General features: G+C 40.6%; 1 protein-coding gene across 1 annotated transcript in view; it reads right to left on the bottom strand.

Annotated features, from left to right (window-relative positions):
* Positions 1–20,501, bottom strand: part of spir (spire type actin nucleation factor) — a 699,692-nt gene that overhangs the window by 397,337 nt on the left and 281,854 nt on the right. The window contains exon 3 of the mRNA XM_067151497.2: positions 16,160–16,277. Within this exon, the coding sequence (XP_067007598.2) occupies positions 16,160–16,277 (118 nt within the window). The remainder of the gene's footprint in view (positions 1–16,159; positions 16,278–20,501) is intronic.

Here is a 20,501-nt window from a genome sequence, read left to right as displayed (position 1 = left end):
ACTACCAGCTAGGTCTTGTGGCAATGATGGGATAAAAAGGAGCTAGGAGTGGAAAGGAAGCGGCCGTAGCATTAGTTAAGGTACAGCCCCAGCATCTATCTGGCGTGAAAATGGGAAACCACAGAAAACCATTTTCAGGCCTGCCGACAGTGGGGTTTCGAATCAACTAGCTCCCGAATGCAAGCTGATAGACACATGACCTAAACCGCGCGGCCGCTTGCTCGAACTGCCAGTTCCACGGAAAATAGTGGGAGGGGGAGGGGTCAACCCTGGGCAGACAGGGGGCAGTGTCAAGGCGCCCCAGCCCTTAAACTCTGTGTTGTAATGGCCTGGCGTAACTCAAGAAAGGGCTCGGATAACTATGTTTTATTTGACTCCTTTCACTAAAAGCGCCAATTCTCGGCTCCTATTTGTTGCACATTAATTTTTCATACACCTAACCCGTCCTCAATAAATGAGGAAGGTCTGTAAGTATAGTGACAAAACATAGTCTTACTCCATATTCGACCAACTCACCTTTGTTTTCAGAATGCCCACATTCTTCCTCAGTCGATAGAACAGGTAACGAACCGTACACGTATAATAAATTGGAAATGAGTACCTGTTTTGATCTCATAATCCTTCGCAAGTATAAGAGATTCCTTTACTGTGAAAGAGCGGTTATATGACATAAGGGTTTCCGCATCGATTCTAGTTTAAGACTCAAGGTCTATGAGAACAGGACTCGGTCAAGGTTCCGTTCTCTGTATATCTACTGCAACGTGCTTGCGTGACCGAAAGCACTTCGATGGAGAAGTGTCGAGTCGTGACAGCTAATATTGTGAAGTCGTTACCAATATTGAAGATAACTTCTTCAATTTGCGTGAAGGATCGCAAATCTCAGAGTGAAGCTATGATTAATTTTGCTGAAATATTTACTAAGTACCAAGGTGCAAGGGGTCTTTACGTTCGGCTATTTTCTAGAGTAAGTATCGGAAAAAAGTCGAAGTATAGTTGGACAGAAATGTATTGCCTAGTGTGATATCTGTTAGTTGTCTTCTTTTTTTTTTTTTTTTTTAAAGAACTGAAACCGGAAGATAGTATTTGCCCTTGTTTCTAAACCCTGACTTCGTTTGCTTTTATCCTGTTGCTATTCCTAACGAAAAAAGAATATTTTCAGAGGATGTGTTTGCCTCGATGTTCAATATTACAACAATCAACCACATGTACGGTATTAATGTAAAAATTTGTTGAAACATTTTTACAGTTATGTATTTTTCCGAGGGATTTTTGAACAATGGGATGCATTTCATTTCCAAAAAACAACAAATATAACCTTTTAAATGTACTAAGAAAATGTTAATAATAATAATAATAATAATAATAATAATAATAATAATAATAATAATAATAATAATAATATATTTGATCATCAAAATTTTCATCCACCACCAAATAGTGCACACTTGGCAGCTACAACGATGAGGAAGACGGAAAATGCCATCGGCTCCACGAGATTCGTCAATGTGCGCTACCTCACATCGAAATGTTTGTACAATGTCTTGTTTGTTGGCGAACCGTTTCCCATACAATGACTACTTTGGGAATAAGATCGAAACCGCACGGACTAAGATGTACGAACCCTACTCGACTTTGGTTACTTCCATTACGCACCGCTGTGTTCAGTTAACTGACATAGGAAGCGTGATCACGGCTAAAATGATGCACCCATACCCAATCTGCCGGCTATATTACGAAATTCGGGGAACGTACTTTCATATTACATGTAGACGTTGACACAGGTGGTGGTGGTGATTATTAAGAGGAATCATCCTCTATTGACACTAATGAGAGAGAAAATTTAAGGGTTCGACACTTCGAGAAATGAGGATATCGGCGAAAGAAAAACCAGGGCCACGAAGGGCGTGAAAATTAAGGACTCCCTAGGATTCGCAAAGCTAATACCATCGAGGTCGGAAAAGAACATGAGTAGACCAAGAGAGGTCGGATAAGATAGATGAACGTGAAGAGCGCAAGTGGAAGAAATGCTAGCACTCAACTATGGGCATCGTGGTCACCAACCCACGCTCTCAAGTGGAGAGTCCCTGGAGCCCCTTTTAGTCACCTTTTACGACAGGCACGGGATACTGTGGATGTTATTCTACCGCCCCACCCACAGGGGGTTGGCGTTGGCACATTTTAGGAAAATAAAAATTCCTTGCCATGACTTCTGAATCAACTCTCGAATAATTCTATTTTATGTTTCATACGTTTTACCATGCGAGGAATAATAACCCCGCGATTATTACATTTTTCAAGAAATTATATCTTAGGAAATATCAGTTATATCTGGAATAATGTTACTGGTTTCACGCCCCACTAATTAATTTTACGGTTTTTGGAGACGCCAAGGAATCGGAATTTAGTCCCGCAGGACTGCCAGTAAATCTACCGACACGAGGCTGACGTATGTGAGCACCATCAAAATAATAGCACCGGACTGAGCCACGATCGAACCTGCCTAGTTGGGATCAGAAGGCTAGCGCCTCAACCGTCTGAGCCACTCAGCCCGGCTATAGGCCTATTTAAAATGTATACGTAAAAGAATGGTAGAAAATACAATTTACAGTCCTGACTGACTGATTCATCATAGCAGAGCCCAAAATACTGGACATAAAGAAATGAAACTTTGGGGATACATTTATATCAGACTGTAGGTGCTCGCTAAGGAAGGATTCGTGGTATTCCGTCACTAAAGGGACGAAAAGAGAGGTGATTTTATATCTCAAAATCTGAAGATGTTACAGACGTGAAAATTGGTATATGGAATTTTCTTTAAAAATAAAGATTTTTTTTTTTTGAAAATCAACTTTAGCGGATAGTATTATATAAAATCATTGGCGGCTCCTGAAGCTTCGTATAGGAGGGTCACGTTGTGGTTTAAATACAGACATGGATAATGTAAGTCTAAATTAATCAGGTAATCACACATATTTTGCACATGCAAGTATAAAAATTTAAAGACATTATATAAAAACACACCTAGGTTTACTTTATCATTAATTCTTCTGTCAAATCCACCCTTCTTTCTATATCTGCAGCGAATGTCTCGGTCAAAACCTGTGCATTTATACCTCTCAGTTGTGTTCGTACATCTTAGGAATGTTTTTATTCTATCTAATGTAGAGAAACACATTTCTTTTACCACAGTAGTCATTGGTATGGTAGAAACATTATTTTCAGCAATAGCACATTCGAAAATACAAGCCCGAACTGTATAGTCTTTTTTTTTTTTTTTTTTTTTCCAAAGAACTACCTGCTACTCTTCTCGGTTACAGTTTGTTTGTGACCGAGGCTCTCTCATTACGGCAGGCCTCTTCCCCAAGAAACATAGCCAGCGGCAACATTTGCAGACCATGTACTTTAAACTACTTTAAACGTATGCTCTACGGTCACATGAGGGTTGTGACCGGGAACTGAAATATACGATTGTATGCTTTATCCTGAAGCCAGGTTTCACAGTTTAGAAGTAAAACTCGCCTTCCTGTTGACACAATATAACAATATTAAAATTTACACCTGTTCAATAAAATGTGTTTTAATGTTAAATTAAAGATTCCTTATGAGCTTAAAACATGTATCCTCCTGTGTATAATGTACTGAGAAGTAACTATTAAAATATTAATGTTTATTGGGAGGGCACGTGGCCCTTTGACCTTATGCGCCAGCCGCCACTGAATAAAAGCGCGCTAGTGAATTTTGAATATAACGAAGTTACAACAATTTAAAAGTTACTCATTTTGTATTTTTAAACGGTGGGGGGGGGGGGGCACTCGAACGACGGACATCCTTGACATTCTACCCGGAACGCGGACAGTATTACAATAACAGATTCTACTGAGAGTAAAGTACTATTTCCATTTCTGATTTCAAAGTTCAGAATACTAGACATGATTCTCTCTCTCTCTCTCTCTCTCTCTCTCTCTCTCTCTCTCTCGGTGTGTGTGTGTGTGTGTGTGTGTGTCATGCGAAGATACACTAATTTCTATAAAGCTAGACGTAGTTTTCTTCAAGCAAAGAAAGGTCTCCATGACAATTTTACGAGGAAGAATTCACATTTTCACCTTATGAAACGCTTAACAGTACTGACTGCTTGTTGAATACCCAACTTGATATAGCCTAACACCAGTGAAGCGCTGTTCTCCACCCCGCTTCTCCTAGCCAAACACAAATGGCGTAAAAGTACCCCGATTTAACAGACAGGTTTTTGAAATTTATTTATTTATTTATTTATTTATTTTAGTGCCGGGAGTGTCCGAGGACTCGTTCGGCTCGCCCGGTGCAGCCCTTGTAAGGCAGACCCTCCCACGAGTTTGGGTGGCACCTGCCGAGTATGGGATTTTTGTAATGGAGTAGGGCTAGGAGTAGGCAGTAAGCGGCCGTGGGCTTAAAAATGGTACAGCCCCAGCACTTACCTGGTGTGAAAATGAGAAACCAAGGAAAAACATCTTCAGAGCTGCCGACAGTGGGGTTCGAACCCACTGTCTCCCGAATGCAAACTCACAGCTGCGCGCCCCTAATCGCACGGCCAACTCGCTCGGTAGTTGCAGGAATGTTGGGGACAGTACAAACACCCAGTCCCGAGCCATGGAAAATAAACATTTAAGTTTAAAATCTCTGACCCGGCAGGAAATCGAAACCGGGGTCCTCTGAACCGAAGGCAACTACGCTGACCTTTCAGCCGAGAAGCCGATATTATATTATTAGTAAATGAACGTTTCAGAACAGCTACAGATGTTTAGATAAAATGTGTATGTCTTTTACTAGACTGACATGTTAACAACGAATTACTTAGAAATGAGCATGTTTCGGCAAATTAGGGAATATAGGCCTATATATTTTTATTGACATACTTTTCCTACTTAAGGCTTCGCTGTCTTTCTTAAATACTTCGTGTGGATTCTTTTTACCTTTAATGGTCATAAGTCATAATCTCCTAATTTGTTCATATTTTATTTCATTCTTTTCAGAATATCTTCACTCTCCTGAACTCAACCACAACTTTAGAATATGTAAATTTAACGAGTGGGACGACTGTGCCGCCACATTGCCCATTTCCAATCTTTTATCCACCTATATTCACAATCCTGGCGGTAATTACAAAAATTCGATGTTTGAGAAGCAGGCTAACTCGTAAAGTAATAATATTTTGAACAGACGTTTGTATTACATTTCACTGAACACGTTACGAACGAATGGCCGAAAACATACCAGAGAAGAGCAAATGACTGTTAATCCAGATTATCCTAACGTTGTTCTTGATGATGATGATGATGATTATGATGATGATAGTTGTTTAAAGGGGCCTCTAATGGTACGAAACGAGACTGAATGTAATGACAATTTAAAAGTTCAAAAATCATCCACTGACCAGAATAAAAACGTGATGAAGAATGAATGAATGGATACGAATTTAAAACAATCAGTGGATCCGACCCTCAATGCCCCACTTTCCCAGAAACTATCAAACTGCTTCTAAAGCACAATACTAAATCGAGGATGTTTGTTGTCTAAAGGGGTCCAAAATCCAGGTCAACGGCCCCTCAGAATGGTACTTATCGCTAATCAAGTAGAACCATGGTATTTGTCATGTTGCGGTACTACTCGAAAGTAGCGTACACTCACGGTGTTCCATACATTATGGTACCACTCACAAGTATTGTACGTCGCACAGGCCTATTGTGTTTCTCACTTAATGCACCACTCATAGGCAACGCAAACCCGTGGTGTTCCTAAACACAGGCAACGCGGACCCACGGTGTTGCTCATATAGAGGTACTAATCAGAAGCAACGCCCATGCCCGTGGTACTAATGACAGGTACTGTAAACCCTATACGGATTCACCCTCTGTTGCTACTAATCACAAACCTACTGTGTACCTAACATTGTGGTTCTACTAGCAAGTAAAGGCAACCCATGGTGTTCCCCGCGTGATGGTACTAATCACAAGTAGTTGAATGATTCTAATACAATCATCTCTCGGCCGCTCCTTTTAGTCGCCTCTTGCGACAGGCAGGGGATACCGTGGGTACATTATTCGTCTGTGTCCCCCACCCACAGGGATTAGAGAGAGAGAAAAAAAGAAAAGAGGGATCCGTCACTTCGAAAAATTAAGTAACGGACGAAGAAAGACAAGGGCCACGAAGGGCATGGAAATGAATGACTCCCTTGGCCTTTCGTCTGTGTCCCCCACCCACAGGGATTAGAGAGAGAGAAAAAAAGAAGAAAAGAGGGATCCGTCACTTCGAAAAATTAAGTAACGGACGAAGAAAGACAAGGGCCACGAAGGGCATGGAAATGAATGACTCCCTTGGCCTCGAATGCTCTAAGACCATCGGGGTCGGAAAAGAAAAGGAGTTAACCAAGGGAGGTCAGACAGGATAGACGAAAGTGAGGAACCTGGCACAAGTAAGTGGAAGCAATGCCAGGACTCAGCTAAGGGCCCCGTGGTCACAACCCACGCTCCCAGGGGGCCCTTTTAGTCGCCTCTTACGACAGACATGGAATACCGTAGGTGTATTCTTCATCTGCGTCGCCCAGCCACAGGGGATAACGTTGTTCTTGAAAGAACTTTAAAAAGAAAATGTATCAGTTAAATTGCGATATATTTCCTGATTGTTGGCAGCATTTTATATTTTAAAAGTCTGATTGTTTCAATAATTAAACAGTCGTATCTGCTGCATGAGAAAAAGAGATGTAAATATTTACTGCAAAAAAAGTTCAGGATTAAGTTAAACTTACTAATTAAGTAGCTGTCCTACTCGTCGATGACAAGTTATTGAACAACTTATAAACCATTAGGTGTTAACAGGAAAAGCTTATTAGTTACCACTCAAGTGGACCCTAATCAATAGGGAATGATGACGACGCAATTTTACTCTTTATAAAACAATCACGACATAATCACCACCATCGACAGTTCATTACCACGACATCTATACAATATTCTACGTCAGCGATTCTCACCGTTAATAGACTTGGAAGTAAAAAAATTAATTTGTGTATAACTTCCTTTACGGTGAAGTATGTAAGATATAAGAGATAGGGAAATGTCATTTACATTTCTTAGATGTAAGTAATATTTCGGAGATATTTGGAAGTTTGTGATAAAATTTAATAATCGCGATTATCTCCATCATGAGCCTATTTCTCGTTTGGCAAAATATCATGAAACAAAGGATCGGAAATTATATTTGGCATAATTTCATCAAGTTCAACAGGGAGAAATTTGACATTTCCTGTTCTGGTCCCTTAATATCGCTATGCCTCTGTGTAGACTACTAACAAAATATGAGTAGGATGGCGATCCAAGACTTCGAGTTTCGAAAAAATTATGTTCACCCACTTTCCTGTGATCTCGTAACAAACAAACCGACAAACAAAACCTGAATTGAACTTACAGTATTACTGACTTGTGTATTCGTAAGCAAGAGACAAACTAAGTATGAGGAAAAAAAAGCGAGTGCACAGGCAAGATTTTAATTTTATTTATATCTATATATATAAAATAAGAGTTTTGTCTGTACATTGCTCAGAATTTGAAAAGAATGGTATTTCTGTATCGGTCATGTCCATAGTAACAAGAAAATGTTCTTGTCTGTCTGTCTGTCTGTCTGTCTGTACACGCATCACGAGAAAACGGCTGAAGAGAATTTAATGAAAATCGGTATGTAAAGTCGCGGGATGAGCCGCTACAATCTAGGCTATAAATTATTTTATTCACGCTGAATGAAATGGTAGTTTAGGGGAAGGCCTTAAATTTAATTATGAAATATTTATATTATTAGCGGTTATATAGTTATATAGAATTCAATTTCCAGTCATTTATGTCTTATACATTTTTACCGTACCGGCTCTGATAACACAGATATTAATTAATTTGTATTTTGTTGCTAAGTCCATATCAACGCCGAGCCACGAGAAAATAGGTTAACAGAATTTAATGATAACCGCTATATAGAGTCGGGGTTAAGAAACTACAGTCTAGGCTGTAAATAATTTTATTTTCCCCGAGATGAAATGGTAGTTTAGGGGGGGGCTCCTAAAATTTAATTTTAAATACCGGTACCTATGTTGTTGGTGTTATCGAAAAATACTACATTACAAAAGTTATGGACAATACAATTCCCGATCATTTATGTTTCATTCAGTTTTACTGTACCGACTATGATAAGGGTGGTATTTCAGAAGGCCTACAATATCCAAAGCGCTTAACACTGATCAACAATTACTTTACATTAACCATTGTTTGTTGTGATGTTCTTCGTTTCTTATGGTCCCGCTCAACTCCGATAGATTGGATTACTACTGCGTACCGAGTATAACAGCCTGACTGAACATTGGCGGGAAATAGCTGGGGAGATGGGAAACTTTCTTCTTTAGCATGCCCTTCCTCTGGTTCATACATTTTCTGATACTGAAGGTACGTAACACACTGGTTCATCATAGCATTCACCAGTATCCAGTAATCGGGAGATTGTGGGTTCGAGCCCCACTGTCGGCAGCCCTGAAAATGGTTTTCCGTGGTTTCCCCATTTTCACACCAGGCAAATGCCGGGACTGTACCTTAATTACGGCCACGGCCGCTTCCTTCCACTTCCTAGGCCTTTCCTAACCCATCGTTGCTATAAGGCATATCTGTGTCGGTGCGAGGTAAAGCAAAAAAAAATAGCATCATAGCATTCGAGCTATTCAATCCCTACTCTGAGGCACTGATTGGAATGAGTAATGTGCATATTTAACGGAATAATGACAGAGGAGTGTTCATGGCAGTCTGCGACCTGGTTATTCCAGCCCTGGAACTTTGGACTGTTAGATCGGCACCGTAGTACTGTTCGTTAAAAGTGAGGAAATATGCGGTTTTTCATTTGATCGAGTATTTTATATGATAACATTGCCTTCAATCGCTACATACCTACTGACGTTTTTGTAATGACCTATGTTGAATTCAGTTAGGAAAACCACCAAGTCAGTCTTTCTGAGAATCCCATAGCGAAGCACGGGTACATCAGCTAGTAGATTAACTAATAATATAATACGATTTTTCTTTCTTATCTATTCTTTCATTTCGTTTTTACATTACAGTGTGTACTTACAGAGGACTTCGATATTACTGATTCATACATTCAGTTTAATCTTCTATTGAACAATGAAGGAAAAGTTGCTTACCATGATCATGCTCCTCCCGTATAAGGAAGGATAAAAACATTGTTTCAGATGTTATCAAATTGTTTGTAAAAGGTAATCGCCCTCTGTGTGTAACATACCTTAACAGCCTGTGGAGCTTCCACCTGCCGCTTCCTAATTGTTTCCTTTTGGTTACTCACCTACCTCGTTCCCTGTTATGGTTGGTAGTTTTCCTGGCTTCTAAAATACCGACGTAGGTTGCTTTCATACGACGGGATCTTTCATGAACATTTTGTTAGCTGTTCTGTATCAGTGTCTGAAGAGAGTTCTATGAAAAAAGAAGATAATACCTAATCCATGTACCGTGTCAAAGCTTTCATTATTCCGATCTATTGTGAATTATCAATTTTGAAGGAGACTACTGTTCTTTTAAATTCTTAACTAGGGCCGATGACCTTCGATGTTAGGCCCCTTTAAACAACAAACATCATCAATTCTTAACTAAATAAACAAGAAGGACTGGTAAATAACATTACTTTTGTCTTATGTATACATTAAGCCAGCCTAAATGTCGAGACGAATGGACGAGGATGCGTTACCTAGAAAACTAATGGTCTTGGCCATGGAGTGTAAGAGGAGTAGAGGGAGATCAGGCCGACGATGATCGGAGTAAACAAATTTAGCAACACCACCTCGCAAAGCCCATTTGAATTCGCCCACGAAGTGATCTGATTGGCCAACTCCAGCAGCTGATACGAGTAAATTGACAACGGTGCGAGATATCCAATTATTCCTTTCAAATTATTCATAAAAATTTATTAGTGTTATACTGTAAGATCTGTTCATGCCTTGCCCTTGTCAATGTCATGTACAACAAATTATAGAGAAATATCACAAGTGGCATAATCATGAAAGAGATAGGTGCATTCTCTACAGAACTAGATCATTCTCTTCAGTTACCTGAAAGAATGCGATAAAAAGTAGCGGAGTACACCTTATGTTTGCTAGGTGCTCTACTAAATGTGGAAAGAGCGCTTTCGTAATGAAGAACTGCTGGAGAACATAAGGAAGTGTGTCAATAATGAAATATTTCCCTACAGTTAAATTTAATTGCAAGTACAGAATGTTATGAACTGACGGGCTGAGTGGCCCAGACGGTCGAGGCGCTGGCCTTCTGACCCTAACTTGGCAGGTTCGATCATGGCTCAGTCGTGGCCACCGGTTTCTTGTTTATTTTGAATTTTTTTTCGTTTACTGTAACTACTTTCTTGATTTTTACTTTAAAATGTTTTTAAATAAAAAATCACGTAATATCCGTTCTCTTTGATTTCGACTAATTTTCTTTTATTTTCCCGTAATTATTTGTACATTCTTTTTGATCTTCATGCATCTTTTGTCGTGGTCTCAAGGTACCGGATTCATTTTTTTAAGTTTTTTTGTGTTAGCTGAAGTGTACTACGTTATTACATATGTTTGAAAGACTACTGCAAATAATAATAATAATAATAATAATAATAATAATAATAATAATAATAATAATAATAATAATAATAATAATAATAATAATTCCCTGAAAGAACAATGAGCCCGTACCAGGACCAAATTGTCTTCGTCATAAATGTACCGGGAGGTACACCCGCTCCGTTCATTTAAATGAAGGGGCATGGGAAATGTCATCTTAAATCAAACTCGCAACAGCTAGATCAAGAAGTTTGGACTTTTCTCTACATATGTCTCTACCAAAAGAAAAGAAAAAAAAACTCATGTTATGCCCTCTAGTGTGAAGAGGAACTAATAAAATCCTAAAGCATTTTTTATTTTAAGGTTTACTATACTGAGTTGATTATTCTTTGTTTTGAGTATGTTGAAGTTGTCAATACTTCGATCTCTTCCCGCCAGCTTAAGATGTTGGCCAATAGAAAATCGTGTGTGTTTATTTTTCAGCCAATTACATTTTTCTTGTAACTATTTAATTATCCAATGCAAATTGGGGGTGTGTCGGGCCTTCGCCCAGAGCTCTCTAGAACCTTCCTCTAGGGTATAAAAACTGGCACATTTTCGACCAGTGGGTTTCATTCATCGCTCCAGTTTAGTACGTGTGGTTATTAAGGACGCGGGGCCTCGTCCGTCATTGAGCAGACCAGCAGCTCAAGGTAATGGCAGTCCTATAACAATGATAAACTTTGAAAGCTAGCTCGAGGGGAAGGTTTCCCAACTTTACTAATGTAACTGTAACTTTCAAACTAGTCAAAGGAACTTAGCCAAAATTCGGGAATAGAGAGTGTGGTACCCTCTCGAGTTCCCTATCAACTTGAATTTGAGGCGACTATGACTTTGTAACAGTTTCCTGTCTGTAACTTTTTTTAAACTTAAATGTTCTCCATATAGTCACTTCAGTAGTACAGGCTTAGCCTCTGTAACTTCGGACCAATAGCCCAAATAGGGTTTTTATCTTTTAATTGCGAATTTCAAGGAGTGCAAGTGTCCGCCTCCACATCATTTTGATTTTTGGGCCAGTAACTTTAACCTGGTTTCTTTTTCACAAAGGTATCCGATACCCCTGTGATATTATATTTCATTTTGTGTAAATATGTTAGACTGTTGAGCATTGAAGACTATGCATACTGTTTGTACTGTAAGCTGTAGATTGCGCCTTTGACAGGCCTGGACCTTTCTGGAACTTGGTTTCCAAGTGTAAAATTTTAATAGAGCAAAGGCGTTCCTTCCTTGTAATGTTTAAATGGTGCCTTTGAAAGGCCGGTGTGGTATAATGTTTGGAGAGTAGTCTCCTAGATAATTTTGTGGAGCAAAAGGTGCTCCTGAAACATTGTAGGTATATTTTGAATACTCTGTAAAAGAAATTGAGTGGTTCGTCTCCTTGACTGGTTCTGAAAGGAGCCTCAGCGCTCACTGAGACTGTATTATGAGGGAGCTTCAAGCTCAAGGTGGTGGTTATTCGATATTCTCGATATTCTAAAATTGTTACCCTATCTTATGAAATTTTGTATCTGAATTACAAAGTTTTTCTTAAAAAATAAAAATAAACGAGAAAAGAAACATGACACTAATTTAAAAATTTTAATTAATCATTTGACTGACCCATTCATGCCCGAACCTCTTTTCACCTCTGTCCCCCACGGTAACCCTGTGACAATATGGCAGTTCTTACAAAATAAGTAGCTCACAGAGAAGTTAAACTGTGTACAAATGTTCATTTAGTTTTGTCCTCGCCTATCAGCCCAGAGCGTCATTCCAGTGACTGAACTGAAGCAGAGCAGACAGTGTGCTACGCACAATCGCTCATGTGAAGCTTGCAGGCCGGAAGTGGCTGGCATTGGACTTCCGGACAGCCCCCGGCATGACGTGTTCGAGATGCATGCACCTTCACTTTTCAAGGACTGGCTGCTTTAATGAGCGTGGCATTGACCTTGATGAACAACCCATCTTCACGAACACCTGCTTCTACGGCCCTAAGGAAGAATGTCATTGTTAAAAGCTAACAGTCAGAAAGTGGGGAGGGGTAAATAACTTCACTTCATCGGGGGCCGACCGAATTGCGCAGTTGAATAGGCACTCGCTTAAAGCGCCGAATTTGATTCGATTTGAATTTCAAGGTTTTTGTATGCTAGGGCCCTATGTTAATACTATATCTGAAAGCAATTAAAGAAACCCCCTTTTAGGGTAAAATCCCGCTACTGCAGCGTCTGAAGCGGACCATACACGATCGAACAATTTGTAGAGACTTGTTTTAGGCTGAAACACGTACAACTACTCACGCTACATAGATTTGGGTTAGTTTTCCGATTCCCACTGTGTTGTCAAGATGTCCGAAGCAGTTTGTGTAGATTTACAGACTGGCTGCTTGTGTTGCGGACGGAAATAACAGAATAAATAAATCGAGGACGAGGCGCAGGATTCGGATGAAGGACTGGTTGGGAAGGAGAACTGATTTTTGCTACAAAAATCTCATGAATGAACTACAAGTACCTACGCTGTTTTGACTATAAGAACAATATTTACGTAAGTGTCGAGCATTCTTCGGTGAATTAGATATGATCACTTTTTTATCGAAAAAGAAACTGTAGTGATTACAGACCTCATGTCACCCAAACAAAGGCCGTTTGCAGTCAATTGCGTTTTCTTTCAGCTGGGCTCGCCTTTGAAGTCTTGGAAGTTCTAAACTAAAACTGCAACTCGCACACTTCGAAAAGGCCGTACGCTGTTCTAAACCCATTAATTTTCTTTCTCGTCGCCATAAGACCTATCTGTGTCGGTGCGACGTAAAGCAACTAGCAATAATAATAATTTTCTTTCTAACCATTCAGCAAATAGCATCCTTGTGGGTGTCCGGCTCCATAGCTAAATGGTTAGCGTGCTGGCCTTTGGTCACAGGCGTACCGTTCGATTCCCGGCAGGTCGCCTACGGGAGTCGAATCAAAAGACCTGCATCTGGCGAACCGAACTTGTCCTCGGACACTCCCGGCACTAAAAACCGTACGCCATTTCATCCTTGTGGGTTTCTTTCAGTTTCTCTACCAGCGCACCGTAACCACCGTTCTTTAAATTACAGTCTTACAGGTGCCAGTTTTCGCTCGTCACAACTCTGGAAGAGAACGAAATCTCTCCGGAAATCTCTATTGGAACTTGTCGATGTCACTGCGTTAGCTGTATGAGAGTTCCATTTCGACCTGGGATTGTTTACGCAACATCTGGCCTGGCAAACACGAACATACACACTCCCATCTGTTTAACAACGCTGCATGGTGCACCAATTATTTCAAATTCGTCTAAATTCACACTACAGCATTCAAAACTGTTGTGCTACACTTTAAACTCCACCATACAACCTCAATCAGTTTGCACAGACAGATGGAAATGTAAAGGACGTGAACTATACGTTACGCATTTGGATGTGAGCACTGTAAATATGGCGTCACTGCGAGCTTGCATTCGGGAGATAGTGGATTCGAATCACACTGTCGTCAATCCTGAATATGGTTTTTCGTGGTTTCCCATTTTCACATCAAGCACTTGCTGAGATTGTACCTTAAGGCCACGGCCGCTTCCTTCCCACTCCTAGCTCTTCCCTACAATATCGTCGCTATAAGACCTATCTATGTCGGTGCGACGTCTTAAAGCGTGAAACAACCCACGAAGAGGTTGAGCTAAATGGACTCTAGTAAAATGCAGCTTCATCTTCCACTACGGGTGTATCCTGTAATGCCTGACGTTAGATGATTAATGCTGTGTAACTACCTACACGTGATTAAGAAACTAGCGCACCCAAAAGAATCCAAAAGTTTGAGAAAAGAAGTTACGAAGACAAACGTTCCAAAAGTTACACGACTTCCGAATTACACTTTCGGCTTCAGCAGAAACACTTCAGAAACTACAATAAATCAATTATTCTAAAGGCCATACATTGATAAAGAGAAGACAGAGATTTATTTTAAAGAGTCTTCGAGAGATTCCAGTCTCATGATGTAAGGGTAGCGTGTCCCCTGCTTGTCCTAGGACCGAGCTCGATAGCTGCAGTCGCTTAAGTGCGGCCAGTATCCAGTAATCGGGAGATAGTGGGTTCGAGTCCCACTGTCGACACCCTTGAAGATGGTTTTCCGTGGTTTCCCATTTTCACACCAGGCAAATGCCGGGGCTGTACCATAATTAAGGCCACGGCCGCTTCCTTCCAACTCCTAGGCCTTTCCTATCCTATCGTCGCCATAAGACCTATCTGTGTCAGTGCGACGTAAAGAAAAAAAGAAAAAAAGAAAGAAAAAAAAAGCTTGTCCTAGGATGTTAGATCTGGACCAAATGCAGGAACACGGTTCACTCAGCCTCATGAGGTTCATGCGAGAGGCAGTGGACCTGGTCAATAAACCCAAACAATACTGATGAGAGTGATGAGTATGTCGTCGTGTGATACTTCAATATTTTGAGGGTACAAGGTAATCCAGGTTTATGACACAATTTACGAATTAAAGTTATATCATTATGATGATGATGATGCTTGTTTAGAGGGGCCAACATCTAGGTCATCGGCCCCTAATGGTACGAAATGCAATGACAATTTAAAAGTAAAGATTTCATCCACTGATCAGAATTAAAGACGTAATGATGAAGAATGAATGAATGAATGAATTAATTAATTAATTAATATGAATTTAATCAGTGGATCCGACCCGCAATGCCTCACCTGACCAGAAACAATATTACTAACCAAGGGACTGTTTCCAAAGCACAATCCTGGATCGGTGATGCTTGTTGTCTAAAGGAGTTCAATATCCAAGTCAACGGTCCCTTATAATGGCACTTATCGCTAGTAAAGGAGAACCATGTTATTTCTCAGGTTGATGGGCCTACTCACAAGTATTGTACGTCGTACAGGCAACGCAGACCTCTGGTCTTTCTCACATAATGGCGAATCTCATAGGCAACGCAAACCCGTAGTGTTCCTCACTTAGGTGTACTAATCACGGGCGCCGGTATTCCCGTGGTGTTCCGCATATAATGGGTACTAACCATAGGCAACGAAGACCCACGGTGTCGCTCATAGTGTGTTACTAACCACAGGCAACGCCCAGACCCATGGTGTTCCGCATTTAGTGGTACTAATCGCAGGTACTGGAAGCCTACAGTGAACCCCGCTCTACTGCTACGAATCACAAAACTATTGAGTACCTAACAGACTGGTACTACTCGCAAGTAAAGGCGACCCATGGTGTTCCCCGCATGATGGTACTAATCACAAGTAGTTTCATAGTTCTGATGCAATCATCCCTTGTTCGCCCCTTTTAGTCTCCTCTTACGACAGGCGGAGGATACCGTGGGTGTATTCTTCACCTGCGTCCCCCACCCACATGGGGTAAAGTTATATCAAATCTTGAAGATTTCTCGAGGGACTTTCGGAATTTGAGATTCTGAACAATTTGCGAAGTTACTATTATCTTTCTTTTAGAATAGGTATTTTTCCGTTAGTATGTTGTAGGTACTTACCAGGTGACGTCATCATCTCTATTAACCTCTCCAAGTCAGGACTGAGATGTCTCTCCTCTTGGTCGCTTAGTCCGTAGTCTAGCGCTTTGAAGACGACCCAGCCCAGGTTGAACATAACCTGAAATTAAGGGAAAATAGCTTACTAAGGCAAATATAATATTATATGCTCTTCACTTCAAGAAAAATGGTGTTAGAACACTACATACTTTTACATATTTCAAAGATGATTTTTTCCATTTCGAACAGCAAATACTTTTACACACATGCGGCAGAGTCGAGTCACGAAAGAATGGGCATTCGAATTTTTAGTCGACACTGACAGTATTCATAATGATAGCAGGAAGTCAGGAATATTGTCATTGCCGTTTCTTGTTTGAATTGGGGACTCCATGTTCAACAGACCCGTGTACACGTGAATTTTGTTTGAAACCTATGTGTAATTGGTGTGTAACTGGAAATAACTGGAGCCAGGATTGAGAGGTAAACATTCGCGGCATCTATGTCTTCAATTCCAGGTGGGCAAGCAATGTCCGAAAATGAGATTTCTATTCACCTCTCTACTGAGTTCTATTTCCAAGGCTGAGTGAATCATGTTCCCAAGCCTAACAGCAAGGACAGAAACTTAACTCGAGCCAACTGGGAAAATCGGTTAATAATAATAATAATAATAATAATAATAATAATAATAATAATAATAATAATAATAGAAGCCATGAGAATCACTGGAGGAGTGTAATGAAGTCTTCCACTATTCGTAACCTCCTAAGGGAAACACAGAATGCCCAGCCATAGCTATGTCTGGTCTTTCCTCCACCCCTCTCCACACTCGTCTCTGTTATAGTTCAAGGACCATGTGAGTCTCCAGAAGTGATACCCTCGTTACTAAATTTCACGACTTCCTTACGTTGAATCGAACCTACGTTCTTCCAGATGAATCAAGCATACTTTTACAATCTGAGCTAGTCAATCTATTTTACATTGTGTATAAACCAATACTGTTATGATATAGAGAAGACTAAATAAGAATGCGTTTTACACACGGTAATTATTACATTTCAAATAATTATTATACATTATTTATTTTTATCCATTCAAGAGGTAAGACTCCCACTAGCAAGTGCTCATTGAAGGGAGTAATATACATAAAGAACATCCATGCCTTTGCTCGCAGGAGCTAGTGTTTACAGTGCATTATGTATTCTGGTATAGGCTAGAGTAATTTCGTTCCTTTCATTAATCTGTCTCAGTCTTATCCTTGGCTTTGACAATATGAAAGTGACTGAGGTATGAGCAATGTTAGTAATGCCATTCATTATGTAGCCAGTCCCTGTTATGAATGGTGTGAAAATGTTGCTCATAGGGTCACAGTTGGTGCATGCATTTCAGTGGGATCGGCAGACTGATATGTAATCGCAAAACAACGGGAAACTACCCCACTCCTTATTTCCCTAGTACGCCTCTTCAGTGATGCCTAGGCCATCTATGACACCTGATGGCGGATCTGTTGAGGATCCAACCAGCCTTAGAGATGAGGCCTGAACATACATACAAAGAACATCCGTCTTTTCATATTGCACATACCTTGACCGAACGATAAAAGGATAAAACGAAAAAAAGACTACACACCGAGAGAGAGAAACTAATTATCACCAGCGGTACTTATAGCTACGATGTACCGACTTGGATTCTTAGTGCTTCATAAGATAGAGGCAATATTCGTTGTCACGAGCTGTGGTGTGGTATCCGTAGAATGTGAAGAATGGAAAAGTTATGGCTATTGTTCAATGAGGAAGTAGTTCACTGTTGTGAAAACCCCAACGGTGCACAAAAGTGATGGGGTTTCCATTATTAATTATGTCTTTTTTTTTTTCTTTTTTTTTTTGCAATGACCTGTAAGGTAGAGAAAGAACTGACATAGATATCTCTCGAACACTGAATAAACATCTTACACACCTTTTTGAATTCTTGGCTGTTGGAATTCACCGAGTTCGTGATACGCTGAAGATTCTTATCAAACTAAATCAAACGCCATGGCGCAACAGCCCCGAAGGGGCGATCGCTGCTCAGCCCAAAGGCCTGCATATTGTGAGGTGTCGTGGGTCAGCACGACGAATCCTCTCGGCCGTTATTCTTGGCTTCATAGACCGGGATGAATTTCGAAAAACAGGAAATATTAGATGATGGTGGTGGTGATGATGATTATGATTTGTTTGAAGGAGGCCTAACATCTAGGTCATCGACCCAGGAAATATTAGACTGGGAAAATTAAATGTTTGGGTTGTATCGGAAGAAATGAGCGCGGTTTCATCTAATGCAGTGCAGAGATGAGGGTTTTTATTTTTATTTTATTTTGTTGGTGATCCATGTAAGGGGTTTTAAAAATCTTGGTAAGCAGCCTCATGTACTCAATAGATGTGATGGTTGTCTGATATACCTTGTGACTGTAGTGTGTGCTGGGGTATGCATATGTAATTAATTGGGGTTACGATTGAAAAATAAGCACTGTAACCCACCAGGTCCCTAATCCAAGCGTATAGCTACAGGACACCTACCATAAGAGAGAAGTATCTCAAGAGAAGAGAAAACTTCTTGTGTTTACAATGCGTACAGTTGAAATATTAATGAGGAAAAGTGGCGAAAGTGTTCGTCTCTACGCACGTCTACCCTGCTCCAAGTGCGCGACGAGCAGTTGCTCAACATCAACCGTAACTCCAAAAAACGAAACACAGTGATAAAGAATAGGACACTCATTGACTACAACTACTGTCCAAAAACACCTTCCTCCTTGTACGAACACCGACTGTACCAAACCTCTTTGGACGGGATGAGTCGTGAAGGGGAAGGGGTAGGGGTAGTAGCAGTAGCCCCTGCCTGAAGCAATTTGTACGCAAACCGACAAATTCTTCTTCTTCTTCTCCTTTTATTTGTTGTTGGTTAGGCCATCTATGGAGCACGCTTAGCGGTCTTTACATTAGGTTTCTCTGCCTTTGCTAGTATCTTTTCGTTGTCTTTCCTACTTCTTCCTCCTGTTTTTCTGTGAAGGATATTTATCTTCTCTACTGGCTCCTCCGTCGTCTTCTAGCACCCTCTGAACTCCTTGATTTTCTTATCTGCAGTTCAGCATTGCACTGAACACTACAATGAACGAGCCGTGTCATTACTGTGACTATGGAACATCTTTTACAGCATACAGTATTTCTGACACTAGTGTACAGAGATTCAGCCAGCTGGTAAGGCACTCGCCTCCAGCGGCGAAGTTGCAGGATTGACTGAATCCTGACACTGTCATAGTGCTTGAATGCGGAAGACTCATGTCAGCAAACTGACAGGCCCGTTTAAGAATACATTTTCAAAACCAAATTCTGAAAGCCAAGCGCTTTAGAAATCAAACGGCAGTTGAAGTGATGTTAAGTTATTATTATTATTATAAAATGCGATTCGTATTTTAGTATGAAGCTTACTGTCTTCGGTTGCAATGACACTGACCATGAAAAGAAAAATCCATAATTCTTGAGTCTTCAAACTGTTGCGGCGCGTAGTAATTATTAAAAACATATTTTAAGTGATTTAGTCACGAAGCTGGTTAGATCCTTTTCGGCTCTTACGTCAGGTTTTATATCTCCTGGTGGTTCGGAATTCGGCTCCAGCATCTCCACGACTAGAGCCTCAGTTCGTACCAAGACTACCTTCAAATATCGTGAGTGAGCCAAGTGGCTCAGAAAGTCTGAGCCACTCAGCTCGGCTGTACGGTTATTATTTCAATTAATGTCGACACATATATATATCACTTTAGTGAGGAAAGCAATGGAAAACTACCCCACTCGTCAAGCCTTGCACACCTCATTACGGCCCCACTATCTGTTTCCCTGTAACCATATAACTTTTGATGGAGCTATTTGAGGATCCAGCCAGCCTCCGGGCTGAAGACGTAACAAACATTACTTCACTACTGTATTTAAGAAGCGAAATGTCCGTTGAAGTACTTTGCAGTATATAGGGAATACAAAACCTATGTTTCGTAAATTAAAGGAGTGTTAGGGGGTACACGTATTGTGAACATAGGAACCATAGGTCTGCGACATCAGGAAGGTCATCCGGCCGTAAGACAAGACCTAGTCCAAATATGTGACAAAGGTCGCATCCCCGACCTGGAGTTGGCTAGAGTGTGTAGGCTATGCTTCGAAACACTTGAACCGGCGCAATCAGCTGTCTCCATGCCCGACAAAACAACGCTTCATTGTTTCGAAGCAGTGAGATTGCTTAGTGTGTCATGTCGCGTGAACAGAAACTCCTGTCGCTCCGTACATGTCGGCTACATCGATGCTCCGAAACACTGACGCTG

This window comes from Anabrus simplex, chromosome 7 (assembly GCF_040414725.1).
Source record: "Anabrus simplex isolate iqAnaSimp1 chromosome 7, ASM4041472v1, whole genome shotgun sequence".
Classification (NCBI taxonomy): domain Eukaryota; kingdom Metazoa; phylum Arthropoda; class Insecta; order Orthoptera; family Tettigoniidae; genus Anabrus; species Anabrus simplex.
This window is presented reverse-complemented; position numbering and strand designations above follow the sequence as displayed.